The sequence below is a fragment of the Hevea brasiliensis genome, chromosome 17, assembly GCF_030052815.1.
Source record: "Hevea brasiliensis isolate MT/VB/25A 57/8 chromosome 17, ASM3005281v1, whole genome shotgun sequence".
Taxonomy (NCBI): Eukaryota; Viridiplantae; Streptophyta; class Magnoliopsida; order Malpighiales; family Euphorbiaceae; genus Hevea; species Hevea brasiliensis.
The window spans coordinates 2811185-2830823 of record NC_079509.1 but is presented as its reverse complement, the minus strand read 5'-3'; the positions used below and the strand labels follow the sequence as shown (position 1 = coordinate 2830823).

The 19639-nt window shown below is 35.0% G+C and overlaps 3 protein-coding genes across 5 annotated transcripts; 1 reads left to right on the top strand and 2 right to left on the bottom strand.

Annotated features, from left to right (window-relative positions):
* The first annotated feature begins 773 nt into the window (after nucleotides 1–773).
* Nucleotides 774–1940, top strand: LOC110662718 (putative B3 domain-containing protein At3g24850). Its single transcript, XM_058139893.1, has one exon. It carries the CDS (start codon nucleotides 774–776, stop codon nucleotides 1734–1736), a length of 963 nt encoding a protein of 320 aa, XP_057995876.1. The 3' UTR covers nucleotides 1737–1940.
* A 428-nt stretch (nucleotides 1941–2368) lies between these two features.
* On the bottom strand, nucleotides 2369–11450 carry LOC110662696 (histone-lysine N-methyltransferase ATX4). The gene is made up of 23 exons (XM_021821775.2): nucleotides 10002–11450; nucleotides 9828–9883; nucleotides 9527–9740; nucleotides 9046–9174; nucleotides 8855–8923; nucleotides 8690–8758; nucleotides 8502–8593; nucleotides 8316–8399; nucleotides 7686–7821; nucleotides 7497–7599; nucleotides 7281–7380; nucleotides 6601–6725; nucleotides 6062–6207; nucleotides 5538–5642; nucleotides 5302–5366; nucleotides 4915–5128; nucleotides 4433–4519; nucleotides 4226–4282; nucleotides 4050–4139; nucleotides 3612–3698; nucleotides 3188–3262; nucleotides 2827–2927; nucleotides 2369–2719 (listed from the first exon to the last, which is right to left on the bottom strand). Exons 1-23 carry the CDS (start codon nucleotides 10947–10949, stop codon nucleotides 2629–2631), a joined length of 3243 nt encoding a protein of 1080 aa, XP_021677467.2. The 5' UTR covers nucleotides 10950–11450; the 3' UTR covers nucleotides 2369–2628.
* A 2512-nt stretch (nucleotides 11451–13962) lies between these two features.
* LOC110662695 (zinc finger protein CONSTANS-LIKE 16) lies at nucleotides 13963–17634 on the bottom strand. 3 transcript variants are annotated; one of them, XM_021821774.2, is made up of 4 exons: nucleotides 17358–17634; nucleotides 15312–15818; nucleotides 14548–14646; nucleotides 13963–14330 (listed from the first exon to the last, which is right to left on the bottom strand). In XM_021821774.2, exons 1-4 carry the CDS (start codon nucleotides 17460–17462, stop codon nucleotides 14238–14240), a joined length of 804 nt encoding a protein of 267 aa, XP_021677466.2. In that variant the 5' UTR covers nucleotides 17463–17634; the 3' UTR covers nucleotides 13963–14237. The 3 variants fall into 3 exon arrangements, with proteins under 3 accessions (XP_021677466.2, XP_021677465.2, XP_057995852.1); XM_021821773.2 differs by having other exon boundaries at nucleotides 14548–14694; nucleotides 17358–17632; XM_058139869.1 differs by lacking the exon at nucleotides 17358–17634 and adding an exon at nucleotides 16769–16789 and having other exon boundaries at nucleotides 14548–14694.
* Between the last annotated feature and the right edge of the window lie 2005 nt (nucleotides 17635–19639).

Genomic DNA, 19639 nt, shown 5'->3' with positions numbered 1-19639 from the left:
ATTTGAGAGATGCAAGGGCTGTTAGACTTCCCTAGGAGTCTGGCTCTGGTGAGAAGCGAAAGCTCGAGTCTAAGGACAATAAAGACTCGTTTGGCTCTGGAAATGGGAGGTACCTAGAGGAATATTCGTCATCAAAGCGGGTTATGGAAAGAGTTGAGGATGGCGTGAATGATAGGTGGAATGGCGGAGATGATGATAGAGGGGAGGGGACGAAGAAGTTGAAGGAGAAGTCGGGTGAATCCAGGAGTAAGAGGAGAGATGAGAGTGCTTGAGCATATGGTGAGAGCGAGGAGGTGGTGAAAAAGGGCATTAGAAAGAGTAGGAAAGCATAGGGAATCAAGTAGACGAAAGAAGGGGAGAGAAGGTGGAACTGATAGGGAGAGGGACAGAGAGAGCGAAAGGGAAAAGGAGAGAGATAGGAAGGGAAGAGTGAGAAATTGCTTGATGGTGAAGACATGCGTACAGTGAAGCATGTATCTGAAAAAACTGGTAACTGATTGATTTGTTGGTTGTTGCTTGGTTTACAATCAATGTACATGTGTTTGTTTATATTGGTTTTACCACTTATGGGATTGAATGTTGTAAGTGTTGTGTATTATAATTGCGGTTTTAATAGTATTTCTCCCATAAAGAGATTTTCTTTTTTGGGAAGAGGGAAATTATTATTATTATTATTATTATTATTATTATTATTATTATTTGCTTTCAAAATAAACGTAAACTTATAGAAGTTCATTACAGAAGTCAAATTCTTTTTCTTTCTGTGTAGTACGATGGTTTCCTTCTCATCAATCTCCGACGGTGAAGAAAGGAAGGAATCAGGTGTTGGCCTTTTAACTCTTGAAGACCTTAAGCTTCATCATGTTGATATTAATAAGAAGGTGACAAAGTTTGAAGCTTTGTTAGCGGTTACAGAAATTTCTTCTGTCAAGTGGGAGAAAAAAGAGAGAAAGAAAAGGATGAACATGGCCAAGACACAGAGGTTGTTAAAAGAGAAAGCTTTGAAAAAGCCAATAATTTTACATGTTGAAGACAAGGGTATTGCAACTAAGGACAAAGAGTTTGTGGGAGAAAAATTACTGAGTAGCGCAATCAAGTTTGGGAAAGAACTGAATCAGAAGAAGAATGTCAGAATAAATACCTCATTGAAACGAAGAAATCTTGACTATGGGAAAGACAAAAACTGGGATGTAGTATTTGAGAATGGTCAAGAAAGGAGAAAAAGGTATAGAAAGGAGAACTCTAAAAGTGAGAATGGAATAGCGAAGGGTTCCATGCCAGTGACACCACCAGACCTGCCTCAAGAATTCAAGAAGAAGATCAAGGAGATGCATGGTACTGAATTGCAGTTAGTGATACAAAAGGCAATCACGGACACTGATACACAGGATGCTCAGAGTCGTTTATCAATGCCCAAGAGGCAAATACTATGTGAGTTCTTAAAAAAAGTTGAAAGGGAAAAGTTAGAAAAGAATGAAGAGATGAAAGTGCAGATCATGATCGATCCCAATCTTAAACTTAGTGACATGATTTTCAAGCAATGGAACTTGGGGAAATCAAACGGGAAAACTTGCACGTCATTTGTGTTTCGCACTCACTGGAATGATTTCAAGAAGAAGATTGGAGTGAAAAAAGGTGATATAATTCAAGTGTGGTCTTTTCGAATTGAAGAACAACTTTATTTTATTTTGGTAAAGGTTGAAGAAGAAGAGAATGAACAAGCTAATCGCAGATGAAGTAAGTGGCACAATAATTTTCTTTTTGCTTCAATTTTAAAGCATATGTATGGAAAATTGAGGAATCTATGTTTAGTTAAAACTTAGTATGTCTAATTGTGGATATCCATTGGTTGACAACTGCAAAGAGTTGAGGTAAAGATTTTCTATTAATTGACATCTTCTTCAAAGATAACAGAGTTTTTCTGTGTTCATGTGCCAAACTTTTTAATGACTGATGGAAATAATTTCAACGCAATTTTATTTTGTTAAGATTTTTCCGCAAATCTGATTGTTGTACGTCCAAATTAAAACACTAAAATGGGCTGGATAGTTTCTTAATTCCTATTCCAATTTTATTTTATTGCACCTGTTTTAAGTGGCTTCTCAATTGTATTTTTGAAGTGAATGGTGGATGTCATGAAAGTGGAGAAAAAGTACAAGCACGTAGACCTATGATAATCATGCATATGAACAATATTTTTCCTTATTCTTCATGCATTGTGATTTAAGAGTCGAAGTCACCTCGTAATATTGAATTTCATGGGCAACAACCCAATGACAATACAACTCCAATCTCTCATCATGAAAAAAAATGATCCAGCAACTTCAATGTCTGAACGAGTGCATGACTTCTTATGAAGAGCTCCAACTAACAATGAAAATGGGTTAGCTTTTAATTATAAGAGAATGAGGGTGAGTCAACAAATTTACACAAATGCCTGAATTAAAACAGCAGGCAAACCTATAACATTTATTAAGCTCAAAGATTGTCTAAGGGAGTAAAAAAAAGAAACAAAAAATTACATTTTCCTTTTGGCAAAAAGGACAAATCTTGTATGACTCAGATCCCGTAGGCTTGGGATTGGGTTAGTGCTCCTTGCGGAGAAACAATAATTGTTCTGTATATAACCTAATTCATGAATTTCCGGCAATTTGGAGCTTTACATAAACAAGGAACTTTGAATTCATCAGGCTCATCAGGATCAAACAAGTAATCGTATCTGCCAGAAATGAGTAGAAAAAATGAATTTAAGAGTGAAAAATATCACAAATTCCAATGTTTGAGAGTGAGAGAGAGAGAGAGAGAGAGAGAGAGAGAGAGAGTTACGTTAGCTCATCACCAGCAGATACATTTGTCTTAGCAATAAGTACGATACGGCTTTCATCATCACCCACACTCATGATCCTTGCATAGCAGTTCGGCATACACTGTATCAAGGATAAATTAAGACTAGTAAAGAAGACGAAACTTTAACCTTGAACTAATTAATCAAAAATTACAGAGTGCCACAATATGAAACAGAAAAGGTTCCAAGCATTTAACTTAGGATTTCAAGTAATAAAGTCAAATATATGTTGTGTGACATGAAATCATATACATAGGAGACAGCCGAAGCAGAATGCAGGAAATGGAAGATCTCCCTCCAAAAGAATAATAAAAAATTCCAAGTTTGTTAAAAACAACTTACTGAGTGGTTTATTAGGCGTGCAATGTTTCCTTTGTCAGTGGCATCTACCACTACCTCTTCACTGATCTTGAAAAGCTGCAAAAGAAAATCATATCACAGCTTAGTCCTAGGAAGAAAAAAGGTAGAAGAAAGAATGGCATGCAAAAACTGCAGATAGATTAATATTTTAATTTTTAAGTGATAATATGGGAGGAAGGAGGAGGAAAGCAAGTTCAATCAAGAAAATGCTTGCAATAATTTTTTATCACCAGAATGGTCTCAAATCCATCTGGTGCATACCTCCCTAAGATCTGCAATGCCAGGTTGCACTTAACTTGAACCACTTGAATATTATAAAAGAGTAATAATAAAAAAATATGTATCCATATAGCCAACCAACTAGTTAATGATTAAGATTTAGTTGTAGTAGTTGTTGTAAACTCACATAGCAGTCTTTGCCTTCTAACCGGTAGCGTGCCTCCCGAAGATCTGCAATGCTGCGTCTCACCTGTTCACCACGATATTCAAGGACCTGGAGACAAGCACGTGCTCACTCAGACATGGACACACCCTCATACGCAGGTTATTGCATAAAGCAAAACATTGCTTTCAGATAGGTCAGGCTCTCAAAATAAGTTGCAGCATGAGTGTGGAGGTGCAAACAGATACCATTTCATATTTGAGAAACACCTCTCTCATTTATTTTGCATATGTAATTCATTTGTAAAGTTTCAAGACTCTAAAGGATGTCTCACTGGAAAGAGTGATGCCTGTGTGCTTTTAATAGCATACGTTTGTTCATACCACCAGTCTATTATATTTTTACACAAGAAATACTACCTATAAGCAGGACCATTTTAGAGTTTTAACTGAAATAACATACCATTTCTCCTTCTTGAATGTTTCTCCGTGCAAAAAGGCCCCATCCATGTATCCCAGATCTACCAAAGCAAACTCGATCATTTTCAGTTCTCTGGGGTCATGCACACAAAATAACAGTTGGAAGAATAATATAGAAAGTAACAGTTTAACAAACAAAGACTAAGAATGGAGATTTGCCTGCAAGTGGTAAAGCCTCTCTTTGAAAGAACAAAAACTTTTAGGCTCTTCAATTACCTGTCGACCAAGAAGAACAATCACGTTACTACTAGATTGGATGCTCTTTCCAAATTAAGAGGTACAAAAAGAAAACAATCCCATATGATATTGAAAGGGGAAGAAAACATTATCTTATGATATTGAAAGGGAATAAAACAGAAACTTTACTCTGAATGCATTCAAACTCTGTATTACGCCTAACGGATGATGACAAGGGCCCGTCAATCGGTGGGAAATGGCTTCTTCTTCTGTTCTCTATCAAACCAAAAGATTGGAGGGAAAGTTCAATCTTCAGAGCCAATAACTTTTGATTGTGTAAAGCAAAACACACATCTGTCAGGTATCTTAGTTTTGCAATTTGAGAATGTAGATAAACTTAAATAATATGGAAAGTAGACCAGTTGCATAACATGGTGCGCATATTTTCCTTTGATAATTTAAACTAGATATTTGCCAACCCCAATAAGTTTGACTCGAGTTTAGCTGAGTCGAATTGAGTAGTCCAAACTCCAAACCACTCATTTGGATAAATAAAAAACCCAGATAATACCACATTACAATTCAATGTAGAAAAAATCTATTTATTTGGGGAGGATATAGGGAATATATTCCCACATCCCTAAACAGACATAAAACTCTTGTGCAGGTACCTTCCTATTGTTGTTTACTCTTTTAAACACCCGACACCTTGCAGCAGAGAGTGCCTCAACCTCTGTAGTTTCTTCTGTTGACAACTCTTCAAGTTTTGCTCTGTTGGATGAAATTAACCTCGTACCAGCCCTCTTCTTATTTTGAATAAGGCTCTTGGCAGAAAACACCCCTAGAGGAGTCTGAATGATCAAAACTGTGTCTGGATTTGGAGCCCTGCACCGAAAATAGAACTGTGAAGACACGTAATATGGATATATATTAAACATAATATGTGTCCTGACAAATATGAAGGCCACACTAGAGACATTACAACAGATGTAAACTCTATATGCAAAGAAGTGCGGGAATTCTGATTAGCTTCAAGATCACAAATCAAGACTCTGTACCTGTGATATGCACAATATGAAACCATTTTTGTGGTCTGTCTCCCATTTTTCTCCAAGCAATGCAACTGCAAGTTAGACATCACAGTTAACACAATAATAAACAGGCAAGAGAGATCTACATCTGGTTCACCCATATATAAAAGCCAAAACGACCAATAGTTTACTTTTTGTATACGTCAAAGGCACAATAACTATAGCAACAGGTTTTGCAAACAAACAAAAGTCAAGTAACTCACCTCCATACGATACCCTGCCCTTGAAGCACACATTGCATGGTAATAAGTGGAACACTTGCAACACTGAGTGCAAGAACCATGAATTTGCTTACAGATGACACAAATCTGCAGTTCATGCCAATAAAACACATTGAGATCGGATATTGCCGTCCCATCCAATGCCAAAGAGTAGAACAGTAAAATTCAAGACAAAAGAGTGGGAAAGAAAGACAACTTGTGACTGATGATGACATAATGCAATATAAAGCATCTGTAAGCTATTGTTAAAAAAGAATAGATAAAGCATGCCGTAGATTTTTCATCTGTCTAAAGAGAAAAGAAATTAAACCAGGATAGAGAAAAAAAAAGCGGAAGTATCAAGTGCAGAAACACCATCTTCAATTTATCCAGAACAAATTTTACTGGATCAATTAGAATAATGTTTTAATATAACCAATCCTAACATGTATTTTTTGAATTTCTGAATCTATACTTTAGTTCAAGTTGAACAGTTGGAATGCAGTGCTGAAAAATGAATATTCTACCTTTACAAAAGAATTTGAAGGGATACTTAAGATCCCAAGAGCAGGTTCCATCTTTTCATCACTTGCAAAGGAGACTTCAGGTTGAAACCAAGCACATGTAACATGAACCCATAGTGTCTCAACATCAGTTGGCTTTAGAGCACCACCTAACAAAAATTCAAAAAGTTTACACATGATCAGAGCAAACAATACTATGAAAACAAATAGAGATTTTTATGAATATGATAAAAATATTCATGCTTGGTAGTTAAGTCTATTTGACAGTCAATAGGCAAAGAAACTCCAGGGGAGGAGCTCTGAAAGAACATTATAAGGAGGAAAGCTCTGACCATACATGCAATGTCATTCTTAAATGATCAACTCATAAGTGGCTAGAACCCAAATTTTAAGAAAAGGAAATTCTATATTTGTTGGCTAAAAGAACATGTTTTGTAGGGTTTGTGTGACATGACCACTAAACATATATTCTCTTCATAGTAAGAATTTTCCTATCTCTATACCCATCTTGCTAGTTAACATAAATAAACAAAATAACCAACCTTTTACTGGACAAAGGCAACACTCCCGCTTAACATCAGGTGTTTCACATGCCTTGCAAACCCAGGAAGTGAAGTCTTGCACATTCCTTGCTCCATAGCATTCTTGATGAACAGCTATCTGACACCTGGCAAATGTAAAGAAATCAGTCATATTATACAATTCAATTCAGTAAAATCTCCAGTCCTCAAAAAAAAAGAGAAAAAAAAAAAAGCAAAAAAAAGCTTAGGAGAGCAAGGATGTAAGATGAATGAGCAGCAAATCTCTGTGTCTATTTCTATTCTTTTCCAATGAATGATGAAAGGGAGATCTACTACTAAGATGTCATTCAGCAGACTGCACTGCCCAAGTATAAACAAAAGCAGGCAATTGTTACAAGCATCACTTCAAAGGCTCATAACAGAAAATAAATGAATACACTAGTATGATTATAGGATTCTAACTTATTAAAAATGCATATTTAAAGAATTCCAATCACACTGTATTTCTTTCATTTTTTCTTAAACTAAGGTAGCCTAGTAGCTTTACATGTCAACAGACTTTTTTCTGAGGAATAACATTTCTGATCTCAATGCCTTTCACACCAAACAACTGCATAGGTTAACATAGTTTCTGGTCCATACAACATAAACTGAGACTAAATAAGTACGATAATCATCCCTATGGGCAATACTTGTGATACCTGTTGCAGATAATAATTTTGTTGTAATCCCAATCTTCAACCCATCTACATACAGCACAACGTTCTGTTGTCCACTTTGCATAAACAGGTTCATATTTCTCTGACATGAAAATGATGGCAATAAGTTCATTCAACAGTGTGAGAAATTTAGCTAGTGCAGCAGAGGATAGTGTCATGATTAGATTGTAAAATTCTATGGCTGAAAAAGAAAAATACCTTGTAAAAATGCAAGCAACTTCTGCTTCCTCTCTTTAATGGAAGGTCGCTTTGGAGGTTTGGTAGAAACTGCACGTGCATGATATTCTGCTAACTGCATCATCTGCAAAGTCAAACAAGAACATATTGGATAAATGAAATTTCTATAAAAGCAGAAAGCCAAAGAAAGAGAGGAGGATGCACACAAACCCATTGTTCTAGTGGCAACATGGAACCTTTCACCCTAATACTGGTCCTCCAATTTTTAATTTTGGAACCTGTATGTCGTTCCCATTCACTAAGCGCTAGCTTTTCTGGCCCACAAGACCCGCATTTGCACACAACCCTTCAAAAAAAAAAACCACATATGAATGACCTGAAATGAAACTTCTTAGACCTTCAAGGCAAAGAAGATTTCCCAGAAAAAGAAAATGAAGGGGGAAAATCAAAATCTCTCGTCTGTAAAGAAAAGTAGAAGGATAGCCATCTGCATAAATCATTGGAAAGAAGTTCTCTCTCTTTTTTATGCACACACATGTGAGAAAATCATGAAACAATTAATTTATACCAAGGTCCTTTTTCGATTTAATTGAATTTAAAAACATTTCTTCCTTGTGAGCATATAAAAAGGTTTTCATGTGATAACTGATAAGCCAATTGTTAAACTACGAATCAATCTGTTACTTTGCATTTGCATAATCTGAAGTAGCTTGCCACAGGTAATTGGCTATTTAAGTTATAAAATAAATAAACATAGGAATAACCCATCAAAAAGATATGCCATAAGTAAATAGTGGCAATGAAAGAAAAGATACACTTTGAAGTAATATTTTTGCTTACAGGTGAAGGCTTGGGAAATATATCCCTTCTACCCCTGAGCAGAAAACAACTACTTTGTTGGGCAGTGTTGGTTGACTGTTACTTCTGTTCAATTTGCAAAAACGTTCAAACCATTAGATATATCCATTAAGAAATACAGTTTAACAATTTTATATTTCTAAAGAATATTTTAAAAAAGCAACTCACTTGGATTTTGACTGCCCTTTCTCTGAATCAGACAATTCAAAATTGAATTTTGCTTTGCAAGTAGGGCAATAATAATCAGTGCCACCAAGATCCTTCAAGCATAAAAGATTGGTCATTATGATATGTTAAATTCTATTTATGCAGTGGAATGTTATATGATATGACATTATTAAATACGATGGGCATACCTTAAAACGATTGTTGGAAATTTTGTCACACTCTGCATGGACCCAAACCTTACAACCATCACAACGCACCTAATAGAAAGGAGATCCAAGAAAAATAATTAACAAGAGTTATGTTATATTCAGGAGGAAAAAAAAAATCACAATTCTAGAATAACTTTGACCCACCCAGCTCCCACTTTCTGAATGATTCCAAATCTTCTTGCATATTCCACAATAATGTTTTGATTTTGTTAACTGCATTAACAAATTATACACTTGTGAAAAATAGAACATAACCAACACATACGAAATTTTTAACTCTAGCAGACAAAACTGATTATAGGTAAAACGCCCAAGACATAACAGTTGGTACTAACCCTAGCACATGTTTTGCATAAGAATTGGCCTCCATTAGTCAAAGCCTTCATCTTCTTTGACAATTTAAGAGGAAGGCCCATACCACAACCTCCACAAGGTCGCATGCCTTTATTGTTTCCAAAGAAATCCTACACCAGATAAACCAAATTTGATGAACTCAGAATAAAAAATTAACAATTGGGCTCTTACTGTTCATGTTGTCACAGGTTCCCCATCAGAAGAAAATGAAGACAAAAAGCAGTACTAGTTTAAATTGAATGAACTTTGTTGGTCAACGACCAATGGATTAGCTTAGTTAACAAATATTAGGGGCATGTTCTAGAAAGGAACAGTGAAAGGGGGGAAAAAGAATATTAAAGATGTAATTTTTTTTCAGGGGCTTTTTTCCTATAACGAGAAGAAGAAAAATGCCCGAGGATTTTGGAGGTGGGGAAGTTTTAAGGAAGAAACGATTGAGAATCTTATAATAACAAAACTTGCCTGGTTTGGATAGTGACAGTCCTGATCTTGGTTGGAACCAGTTGCTTCTTGAAGCCATCTAAAAACAGTTTCATCATAAGTTGCATTCCCAGCTGCCAAGTTTATATCCTGTATCAACTTCTCTGTAAACCCCTGTTCCGCCAGAAATGCCTCCTCAATTGCCATCTGGAAATCACTAGGCTTACAATCCATCAACTCAGACTGCTCCCGAAACCTGTATGAAGCAAAAACCTGACTTGAACAAAACATGAATCCTAAGCTAACAAGTCAAAAACAATTAAAACAATGACAAGAAACACACCTGTCTACAAAATCTGTAAATGGAAAGATCATCCCTCGTCTAACCCAAGCATAATCCTGTCATTACCAATCAAAGTGGCATTATTAATGATCATATCCCTCCAAAAGTGATTCTATAAACATTGCTCATAAATAAAATGAAGCCCCCTATAGAGGAAGTAGTTCATTATCATACCCTTTGATTCTCATTCCCAGAGTTAGCAAAAAACATAACACATGCTGCATCAGGTATGCAGGACCTCAAAACCAGCTCTGGTGCCTGTGTCATTGGATCAATCACAATGGCTGGCCAAAATGGATCCTTCTTCCCCGACTTCGCCCACACTATATCACCTGAATAGAAATCCTCAGGCCCATACAACCCATCTTTCCTTTCTGGCCTCTCCAAGCTGCTTAAGTCTACAACTGCACACTTCTCATCTTCCATCAGCTGCTCATGTAGTGAGGTGAGGGTACTGCGTGAACTCAAGTATTTCTTAAAACCCAATTCTCCTCCATCTTCTTCCTCACATAATGTTGCATATTTACGAGACTTATATCCAATTCTCTCCTCGATTCTTTGTTTCTTCACATTACTAGAACATGTTTTTGGTGTTCGGAAACTGAATTTATCTCTATCTTTATCCCTCCTAGTCGAATTGTTATCACATTGAATATCATCATCAAAACTATAATCACGCAAGCTAGTCTTGCTCTCTTTTCTCCAATTCTCAATAACTGAATCGTTAAACCGTGAAGGGAGTACCTGAACCCGCCCTCTGGATGTCCGCACTAGGGGGGGACGTGAAACCTCCACTGTACGATTATTTGTTCTCGTTGAATCTCGACCCTTGGATTTAGGCTCCGACTCCACTTCACCAGGAGGGAAGCAAGACACTGCGGAGCACCACGAAGCAGCAAATCCCTTCTCGGAGTCCACGTTGGAGGATCTGATAATCCCACTAAGGCCAACCGGAATTATGCCGGCGGCCACTTCACCAAGAAGATTAAGAGGATAATAGCCTTTCAATTTCCGTTTCTTCCTAGTCGAAGCTGCGCTATCGTCGTCTTCACCCGCCGCGTCCCCAAGCTTGCAGCGTTTAAGACTCGGCATTTGGGATTTCAGGTTGCGCTTGATTATCATTGTGGAGATATATAGAGAGAGAAAGAGAGAGAGAGAGGAAAAAGAAAAGAAAGAAAAAAAAATAAATTAAAGCTACGAGAAACAATCACCTCGTGAATCAAATTTAGCAACTCATAATCCAAATTTGACTCAATAAACCCATTTAATTTCACAGAAAAACCCCCAATTCCCAAAGCACTCGTAAAACCCTAATTGTAAAAGGCAATCTTGAAGCAAAAACAAATCAGAAGGACATAACAGAGAGGTTTTATTTTATCCCGAAAAACAAACAGAAAGAAAACGAGATTAGAAAGCAGCAGAAGAAGAAACTGAATTCCCACAAATTAAAATCCCAGAAAAATCAAGAGAAGAGGTAGAAAAATTGCAGAGGGCAACAAAGGAAATAAGGAACAGAGATCTAATTCGAAGGAGAGCGCTCTCTCTCTCTCTAAAAAATATATATATATATATATAATCGTTTCTCTCTCTAACAGCTTCACAGAGTATAGAGAAAGAAAGGATATAGTAATAGCAATATTATTATAATAATAATAATAATAACAACAACAAATTGTAGGTGTCTGTCTTCATCGATTTATCTACTAATAATTATTCATCAAAAAAATTTTAAGCTATGATAAAACTCTCTAAATCGTAATGCGTAAACTCTCGTCTGGAATTTTATTTTCCATCTTTTTAGAGCGAGAAAGATGGGTTTGGTCATTATCTAAGTTGTGTGTTCGGGTAATACGTGTTTTTTAAAGTTGAAATTTTTATCATCCTAACTTGCTTTTGTGAGCTCTGAAAATCGGGTAGATACATCATGCATTGAAGAGGATTTTAGTTTTGTGAAAGGAAATTTTGATTTTTGAAGTTTTTTTTGGTTAGTTAATGGTTAATGGCTAATGGCTATTATGGGTTCCATCTTCCAAGAATGTTGGAACTCTATGATATTTAAAAACTCGTTACTTTGCTTGATTTGCTCTTCAAGCCTGCAAATTCGAAGGAAGAAATGTAACCCCATTTGGTCTATTTGTGGGGCAAGGGTGCTTTGAGTCTGAGACTTGAGAGTTGAGTGCTTCTTGTTTTCTCTCTAATGGATTGGTTCCTCATGGAATGTTTTTGAAATTTTATTTTGGGTTATGCGTCACCACGAAGACTAGAATTTTTCCCACCATTTTTCCTGGAAGGGTGTTTTGGGAATTAATGGGCTGGGCTGATGGTCTAATAGGAATTTTAATTTTAGTTTTCTTTTTCTTTTAATTGAATTACGGACGTTAACTGAATTTCATATTATATTTGATAGACGGGTGTTCCTTAATTGGTCTCAACATGTAAAAATGGTGGGTTAAGCACTTCTACTCGTCTCCTTGTCTCTGTGGACTATTTTGGAGTGTATCTGTATTCAGAGATGATGGGGTTGAGGAATGATGGTGGAGCGGGTCCCAAAGGAAGGAAAAAAATAATAATAATAATTCTGCAAATTTAGATGGGAAGAAAGGAAGTGGGTACCGGAATCCGGTGACCTAAGTGAAAAGCTGGCGGAAACAGAGGTGAAAAATAGAAGAAATTTTTCTTTTTTTTTTTTTTTTGTGAAGGAGTAATGGGTTTGGGCATGGATGATTTTTGTTACTTTTAGATGGCTATTTTTAGGTAGCTTGAGGGGATAGGTTTGACCAGTTGGGTATCTTTGTTTTAATATTTTTATTATGTTTTATTTTATATAAATCTTCTTTCTTCTACTCTTCTTCTTTTTCATCTTTTTTTTTTTTCTGTCGGGCATGTAAATTTGTTGCTGTCTTTCTAAAATGTCAGAGATCTGGAAAGTGGAAAGAACTCCTGTAAGCCTAGCAGGAAGATGATCGAGAGGGTGACCTAGGGACAAAAGAGTCATTGAGTAAAGATTACCAAAGACGGGTAATGTTATTTGTTAATTTTCCAATCGGAGCTGTCAACCTCTAGATTTGGTTGCAGTGGCGAGCCGGCCACCTCTGAAGGCGAAGCTGAAGTTCACCAATGAAGCAGGAGTTTCTGCAGCTTCCAAGGGGAAAATCAGTTTTTTTTTTTTAACATAGCAATGCAGTTTATTGTGTATTACTATTAATCCATCCTGATACTGTTTAGTCATCATCAGATTCCAATCCCTTTTAGAAGCCTGTCTACTGCAGTTCCTAATCATATAACACGAATCCCTTGCACGGTTGAAAGCCGTGGCATGTCCAAGGAGATTAAAACTCGAGGATGTTTTGTCCTGATGCCACGTGGCCTAACACCAGTGGAAACCAAGAACAAGAAGGCAGATATCAGAGATGTCTTCCTGTCTATTCAGGTTAATTAATTAGCGGTTTTCAAGTTCGCACTTTGTTTCTACTTTCTAGTCATCGTTCTATCTGGCATTTCCAGAGCAATTTAGGCAACCATTTCATTCTCATTCCATTTCCATCCAAGAAAATGAAACAATCGTTGTGATGGGATTACCTCTCTGTTTTTCCATTCCCGGAAGGTGAAACCAGCAATTTGGAAACTGGATTTGTTTGCTTCTTGGTCTAACAAGGTTTCAGCAAGAGCATGCATTGACATAATACCCTTGATCGCTGATGACTTGAGAGTTCATGGCAAATCTTGCCTTTGATTAGAATGCTTCCCACTAGACATTAGTTGATTAGCCTAAATACTACAAACAGTTCAACCCCTGTTTGAGTTGGTAGCAGCCTTACCTAAATCCATACTTGTTTAAGAGACGAATGATACATGGGGCAAGATAGAATCAAATGCTATATTAGCAGGAATATGCATAAAATACCTCAGTATTCGGTGCTTTCCTCATTAACCTTCCTGGAAAGAAATACCAAACTGGGGACGAGACACCAAATGGTCCTCCAAAAACAACACGAGTAAACATTTCCATTTAACAAAAATATGGCGTCATGATCAGAAAGGGTTGGCCATTTCACCAAATCTTAAAATAAAAAATAAAATAAAAAATAAAAAAAATAAAAACATTAGAGAAACTACAAGCAATGCCATATTCATATAACACGTGAACAAGTACTTTTCCGCTTTCCGCTGGCTCTTTTTATTCAACACAGCCTTATGTACAACTCTACTTGGCCATTTTGGTCGACTGAGAAGGTTATTATAGCAAATAACAGTCGACTACATAGCAGAATTTGGGGGATTTGGTTTATTTTACAATACTTGTTTAGCTTCCGCCAAATCTATTTTCCAGACTTAGTTTACTACTTTCTTTCATTACTGCATAACCCAACGATTTCACGCTACTCCTTTTCTTCCTGGATTAGTTGAAAGCTATTGCCTCTTGGAAACATCAGAGTCTTCAGTCTTTGCAAACCTTCCTCGGATCCTTGGTTGACTGTCCGCAAGAGCCTTCCTGCAAGCATACTGAAAGAGAAACATGATGAGTTGAATTTAAGTGGAAAACTAACAGGAAACAAATAACTTCTAGAATTCACACATCTCATCTCGTGAAGCTGAAGAAGTATAGGCTCTCCTATCTAAAATTCTCTATTTTTAGGTAAGACAAAATTAACAAATGACTAGTATTTTAAGTTTTGAAGGAGAAAAATAAATCAATAAAGATAATTATTTATCAGATTACCTTAATTTTCCTGCCAAAGTTCCTCTTTGTCTTCTTATTCCTGTACCTGGAAAGCTTTTCCCTGCGGTCTTCAGTGGTGCAGCCGCTGATAATGAATGGCTGATCAAGGGGAGAATGGATGAGTCCCATGTTCCCATTACCAAGAGTCTGTCATAAAAACCCATTATCAATGACCCAGCCCCAGTCTGTGGGAAATGTCCAGAAGATTCTAAACAATTCGTAGACTTCATCACAAAGCCATTCAAGCTCAGTGTTCGGGCGCGTAGAAATGATCCAATAGAATCTGATGGTGTATGCCAGACAAATGATAAAAGGGAAAGAAAACAGAAACGAAAACGAAAGCAACAGATAATCATTTCATAAGAAATGGATATTTGCTGTTCACTGTAGTCTACACGTTAAGTAGCAGAAGAAAATCAACTGGGTTCATAGTGAGGCAGGAGGATGGTGTCAATTATCCTCTCAGCACAAAGGTCTATCAAGGGTCATGTTCCAAAAGTAACAGTATGGTGTAGTGTGCTCCAAAATTCTTCAGAAATATTTCAAAAGACACAAAAATAGTACCAATCTATGCACTAAAGTGAAAAACCGAGATATTGATTCTTTGACAGGTAAATATCCATACCCTCGCTGCTCCCATCTAATGGGACTCTAATCAAAGGGGAAAACCCAATAATGCACTAGAAAATCCTATAATCCAAATATGTAGAGGAATTGCAGCAGAAGAGTTGTAGCAAAAGCAAAAGAAAGTGATTCAGTCTGACCTTTATATCTCCATCGCTATATGCTCTTCTCATCCCATAAGCAGTTCCAAGATCCACTCCAGAAAAATCCAGAAAATTCGGCTTCACTGCAGCTCCTTGCATCCACTCCATTGAGTTCAAGCATCCTGAGCTGACACTTTTTGGTAATGATGCATCGGGAAGGAATTTGTTCTCTTGAACCTGGTTTTCATCAACCCGCATGACAGGAATTTTAATGTCCAGAATCTCTGAGAGTGGTGTTTCTATGGCTGCTTTTTCCATGAGGTCCTTCTTGCACTCATAGAAAATCTCACTCAGGAGCTGCTCAGTTTCAATTGATTCAATATCTGCTACCTTTAGTCCTTGAGAGGAGATGACTTCTTCCCCACAGGAGATCATTGAAAGGGCTGCTGTCATGGGATCAAGGCCCACAAGTGGCTCTTCAATGATTGGTTCTGGTGCTTTGAATAGATCCCCTTCTCCTCCGAGGTCATATTCTGATATGGTAGAGGTCTGAAATATGTTGCTCTACATTAAACAAGAAACCAACAAATTATGAGACTTGAGAAAGTATGAAGTAAACATTTATTATAACTTCATCAATTATACAGCAACAGTTTAAGATTCTTAAATAAGCTGCAAGAAGTCAAATTCCATAACAAGTGCTATTTTGAGAACATATCTAAAGAACTGAAAGCAATCATGCACAACTTTACAGATGTGGAAGCTGCAGATATTATAAAAAGCAACCCACTTTAATGCCCCTTTGTATTTCATTGGAGCACAAGAAAAATGAAGTTACTTGAATGAACTATCAAGCACATCTTAAAATTGCCCCACAGACTATTAAACACAAAAAGTGAAACTTACAATCTTTCAATTTCACAATTCAACTTCTAAAAATTTTTTTGGTTGGTTGATTTAAACAATTTTTAAGTTCAATTCCAGAATCAAGAGAATCATATATGACGCAAAACCTCTTTTACCAAGTCCAATAAAGAACCGATCGAGTAAGATTAAAAACAAACAAATTGATCTGAAAGACATCTTTGAGAAAATGCAAAATGCCATATATTTGGAAAAAAGTTCTTAGAAGTTGGCCAAACTAAGTCTTATTTTGCACAAAAGCATAGATCTACAGCAACTTTTTGAAGGGTAATTTTCCTTTTTTGTTTCATTTTCCAAAGTTTAGTTTCCCCACTCAAGAGCGGGCGGAGGAAAAAGATAAAAGAGTTGAAAAAAAGAAAAAAACATAAAATCGAAGTGGAGAATACTTTCCCTGTTTAGCTTTCCCTACTTTTTCCATCTTTATGCCCCCAAAAAATAAACAAGGTACTTCTTCTTTTATCAGCCTGTGCGTGGGTTCCCAATAAAAATAAAAAATAAAAATAAAAAATAAAAAAACCTAAACACCGCTTCGCATCACATATTTGGAGGAAATAGAAGAATGCTAAAAGAATGGGGAACTTGGACAGTACAATCATTTTCCTTTTACACTCTTCTTTTTCTCTATTCCAGATCCAATAATGTAACGGGAACATCTATTATTTCCATTTTCGACCTATTTGTTTACTAAATAAATGTTGAGAAATTAGAGAGAGAGAGAGAGAGAGAGAGAGAGAGAGAACTAAGGAAAACCTAACCAACTAAAACATAAAGCTTCCAAATTTAAGACTTTTACACCAGTTTCTCATCAGCCAAACAGACGGAGCAAAGAAGAGCAAATAAATAAACAAATAAAATCAAGAGTCAAATTTCAGATCCCGGAGATCAGAAACTGAACGGAATAAAAAAAAATTAAATAAAGAAAGAAGAGAAAAGCATTCTGAATTATTTTCAGTGGAACATAGACATATTTCCTCTTCCTCTACCCCATTTTCTTATAAACAAAGAGTAAAGTTAGAGTAGAAAGCAAAAACGAAATTGAAGCCCTCCCCCAACTCTTCACTAGCTAAAACCCACACCAAAAGCCATCAAAATAAATGCAGATCACTGAAATTAAAAAAGAGAAAAGCATATAAATGCATGAAAACATAAATACAAAAAGAAACAAAACAAAAAGAGTACCAGTAAAGCATTGGTCTTCTTATAGTTGCAGTACTCTTCAAGTTGCTGAATATCTTGAGAGAAATTCTGCATATAGGGAAGCAATAAACCAGTATCTGCATACATTTTTGTAAAACTCGCTCTGTTTTTGAGAAGCAGAAAGCTTTTTCTATGAGCAAAGAGGAATCACCTATTGAAAAACAGAGCACAAACAAAAGAGACACACACTAAGCAAAGCAGGCAAATGCAACAAAGAGAGAGTGAGGAAATTGGTTTGGTTTAGTCTTGGCTTTGAATTGATTTGATATATATTAGCAGTAATAATAAGGACAAAGCGTAAAAGGGCGTAATCAATTAATTGTACAATATCAGATATTTTTAATTTTTTATCCTTAAATTAAATATTAACATTAATATATATATATATAATTAATTAAAATATATATAAATATGATTTAAATGTAAAATTTTAATTTAATAGTTAATAAAAACTTTCAACTTGAGGTTTTGATAAATTCACTTTATTTTTATTAATTATTATATTTTTAATATTGAAATAATAATATTATTACTATTATATTATTTTATTGCAATTTGAAAAAAGTGAAATGCACCCAGCCAAATCTATGTGTGTTTGTGGGCTGGACAGTAATCATCACTCAGTCGCCAGTTCTATCTAATGTCAGTTCGGGTCCCACGCGCTTCTCTTTAAGGGATTCAGTTTTTTTTTATTATTATTATTATTTAATTGAGGGATTTAGGTAGGTTTAGTAATATGAGAAACATAGCATATACAATGACTTTTCATCATTCATAATAAACGGATTAATTACATGATATTAGTTCATGATCTCAAATATTAAGAAAATTTATTATTTAATTTTTATATTTTAATAAAATTAATTGTTTAATTTTTATATTTTAAAAAACTTATTACTAATTTTTTAAGAATTTTTAATAAATTATTTTATCTTTTTATTAAATTTTTCATTACATATATTATTTATATTATTATTTAATTTTTTATTTTAAATAAATTAATTATTATATTTTAAAAAATATTATTATTTAATTTTTTATTTTAATAAAATTAATTAATTGATTCATGTATTTTAAAAATATATTTTTTAAAAAAATAAAAATTTTACTATATAAAGATTAATTTATATTTTTTTATTTCTAATTTTTTTATATTATTTTTATGTTTTTTTATTTAAAGTATTTTTTTTATTTTGAAATTTAAAGAAATTAATTAATTTTTTATACAGACAACTTATGCCATTTTGATTGATAGATGAAAACAAAGAGAAAATAAAAATAAAAAAGGTAAAGGTGTTAAAAAAAAAACATAAAGAAATAAGAAAGGATAATAAAGAAATAAATGAGAGAAAATTATGATAGTTTAAGTATAAAAATTAATTATAAAATTAAAAAATTAACAAAATTAAATATAGAGATTAACTAATATATTTTTTTAAAATATAGAGTTTAACTAATTAGTTTCACTAAAATAAATAAACTAAATAATAGATTGATGAATATTAACTAACTAAAAATTTAATGAGGAGCTAAATAATTTAATAAAAAAATTTTTAAAATTTAAATAATATATTTTTTAAAATATAAAAATTTAATAATTAATTTTATTAAAATATAAAAATTAAATAATAATTTTTTCCATTACCAATTCATTCAGTGATTACGTCTTTCCTCCTTTCCTTTTTTTCTTTTCCTCTTTGAATTTTTCTTAGAGGTCACCAATGTGATGGTTTAGACTCAGAAGGAGGATGGTAGCTGGCATACTACAACAGGGACAGATAGATATAAAAATTTTTAACTATCCATGCAGATCCAAGGCAGAAAGATGTAAAATTTGCAATGGGTGATCGTGTTCTTAAAGGTTTCTCCTATGACAAGGGTTATGAGATTTGGAAAAAAAAAAAAAGCAAATTGACACTCCATTATAGAGGACCTTTTAAGATCATAGACAAAGTGGGAGCAGTTGCCTATCAGTTAGAGTTGCCACCAAACCATTCTCATGTCTACCCAGCATTCCACATTTTTATGCTTAGAAAGTATGTTCCCGATCCTTCTCATGTGCTGCGACCAGACACAGTGCAGTTAAATGAGAATTTGATTTTTGAGGAGCAATTAGTAGCCATAGTAGACTATCAGATGAGACAACTTTGGTCAAGGCAAATCCCTATGTTTAGTCCTGTGAAGGAGTTACTCTATGGAGGAATGCACTTGGATGTTAGAGTGGGATATGCCCAGCAAGTACTCATAAGTTTGATATGCAACTA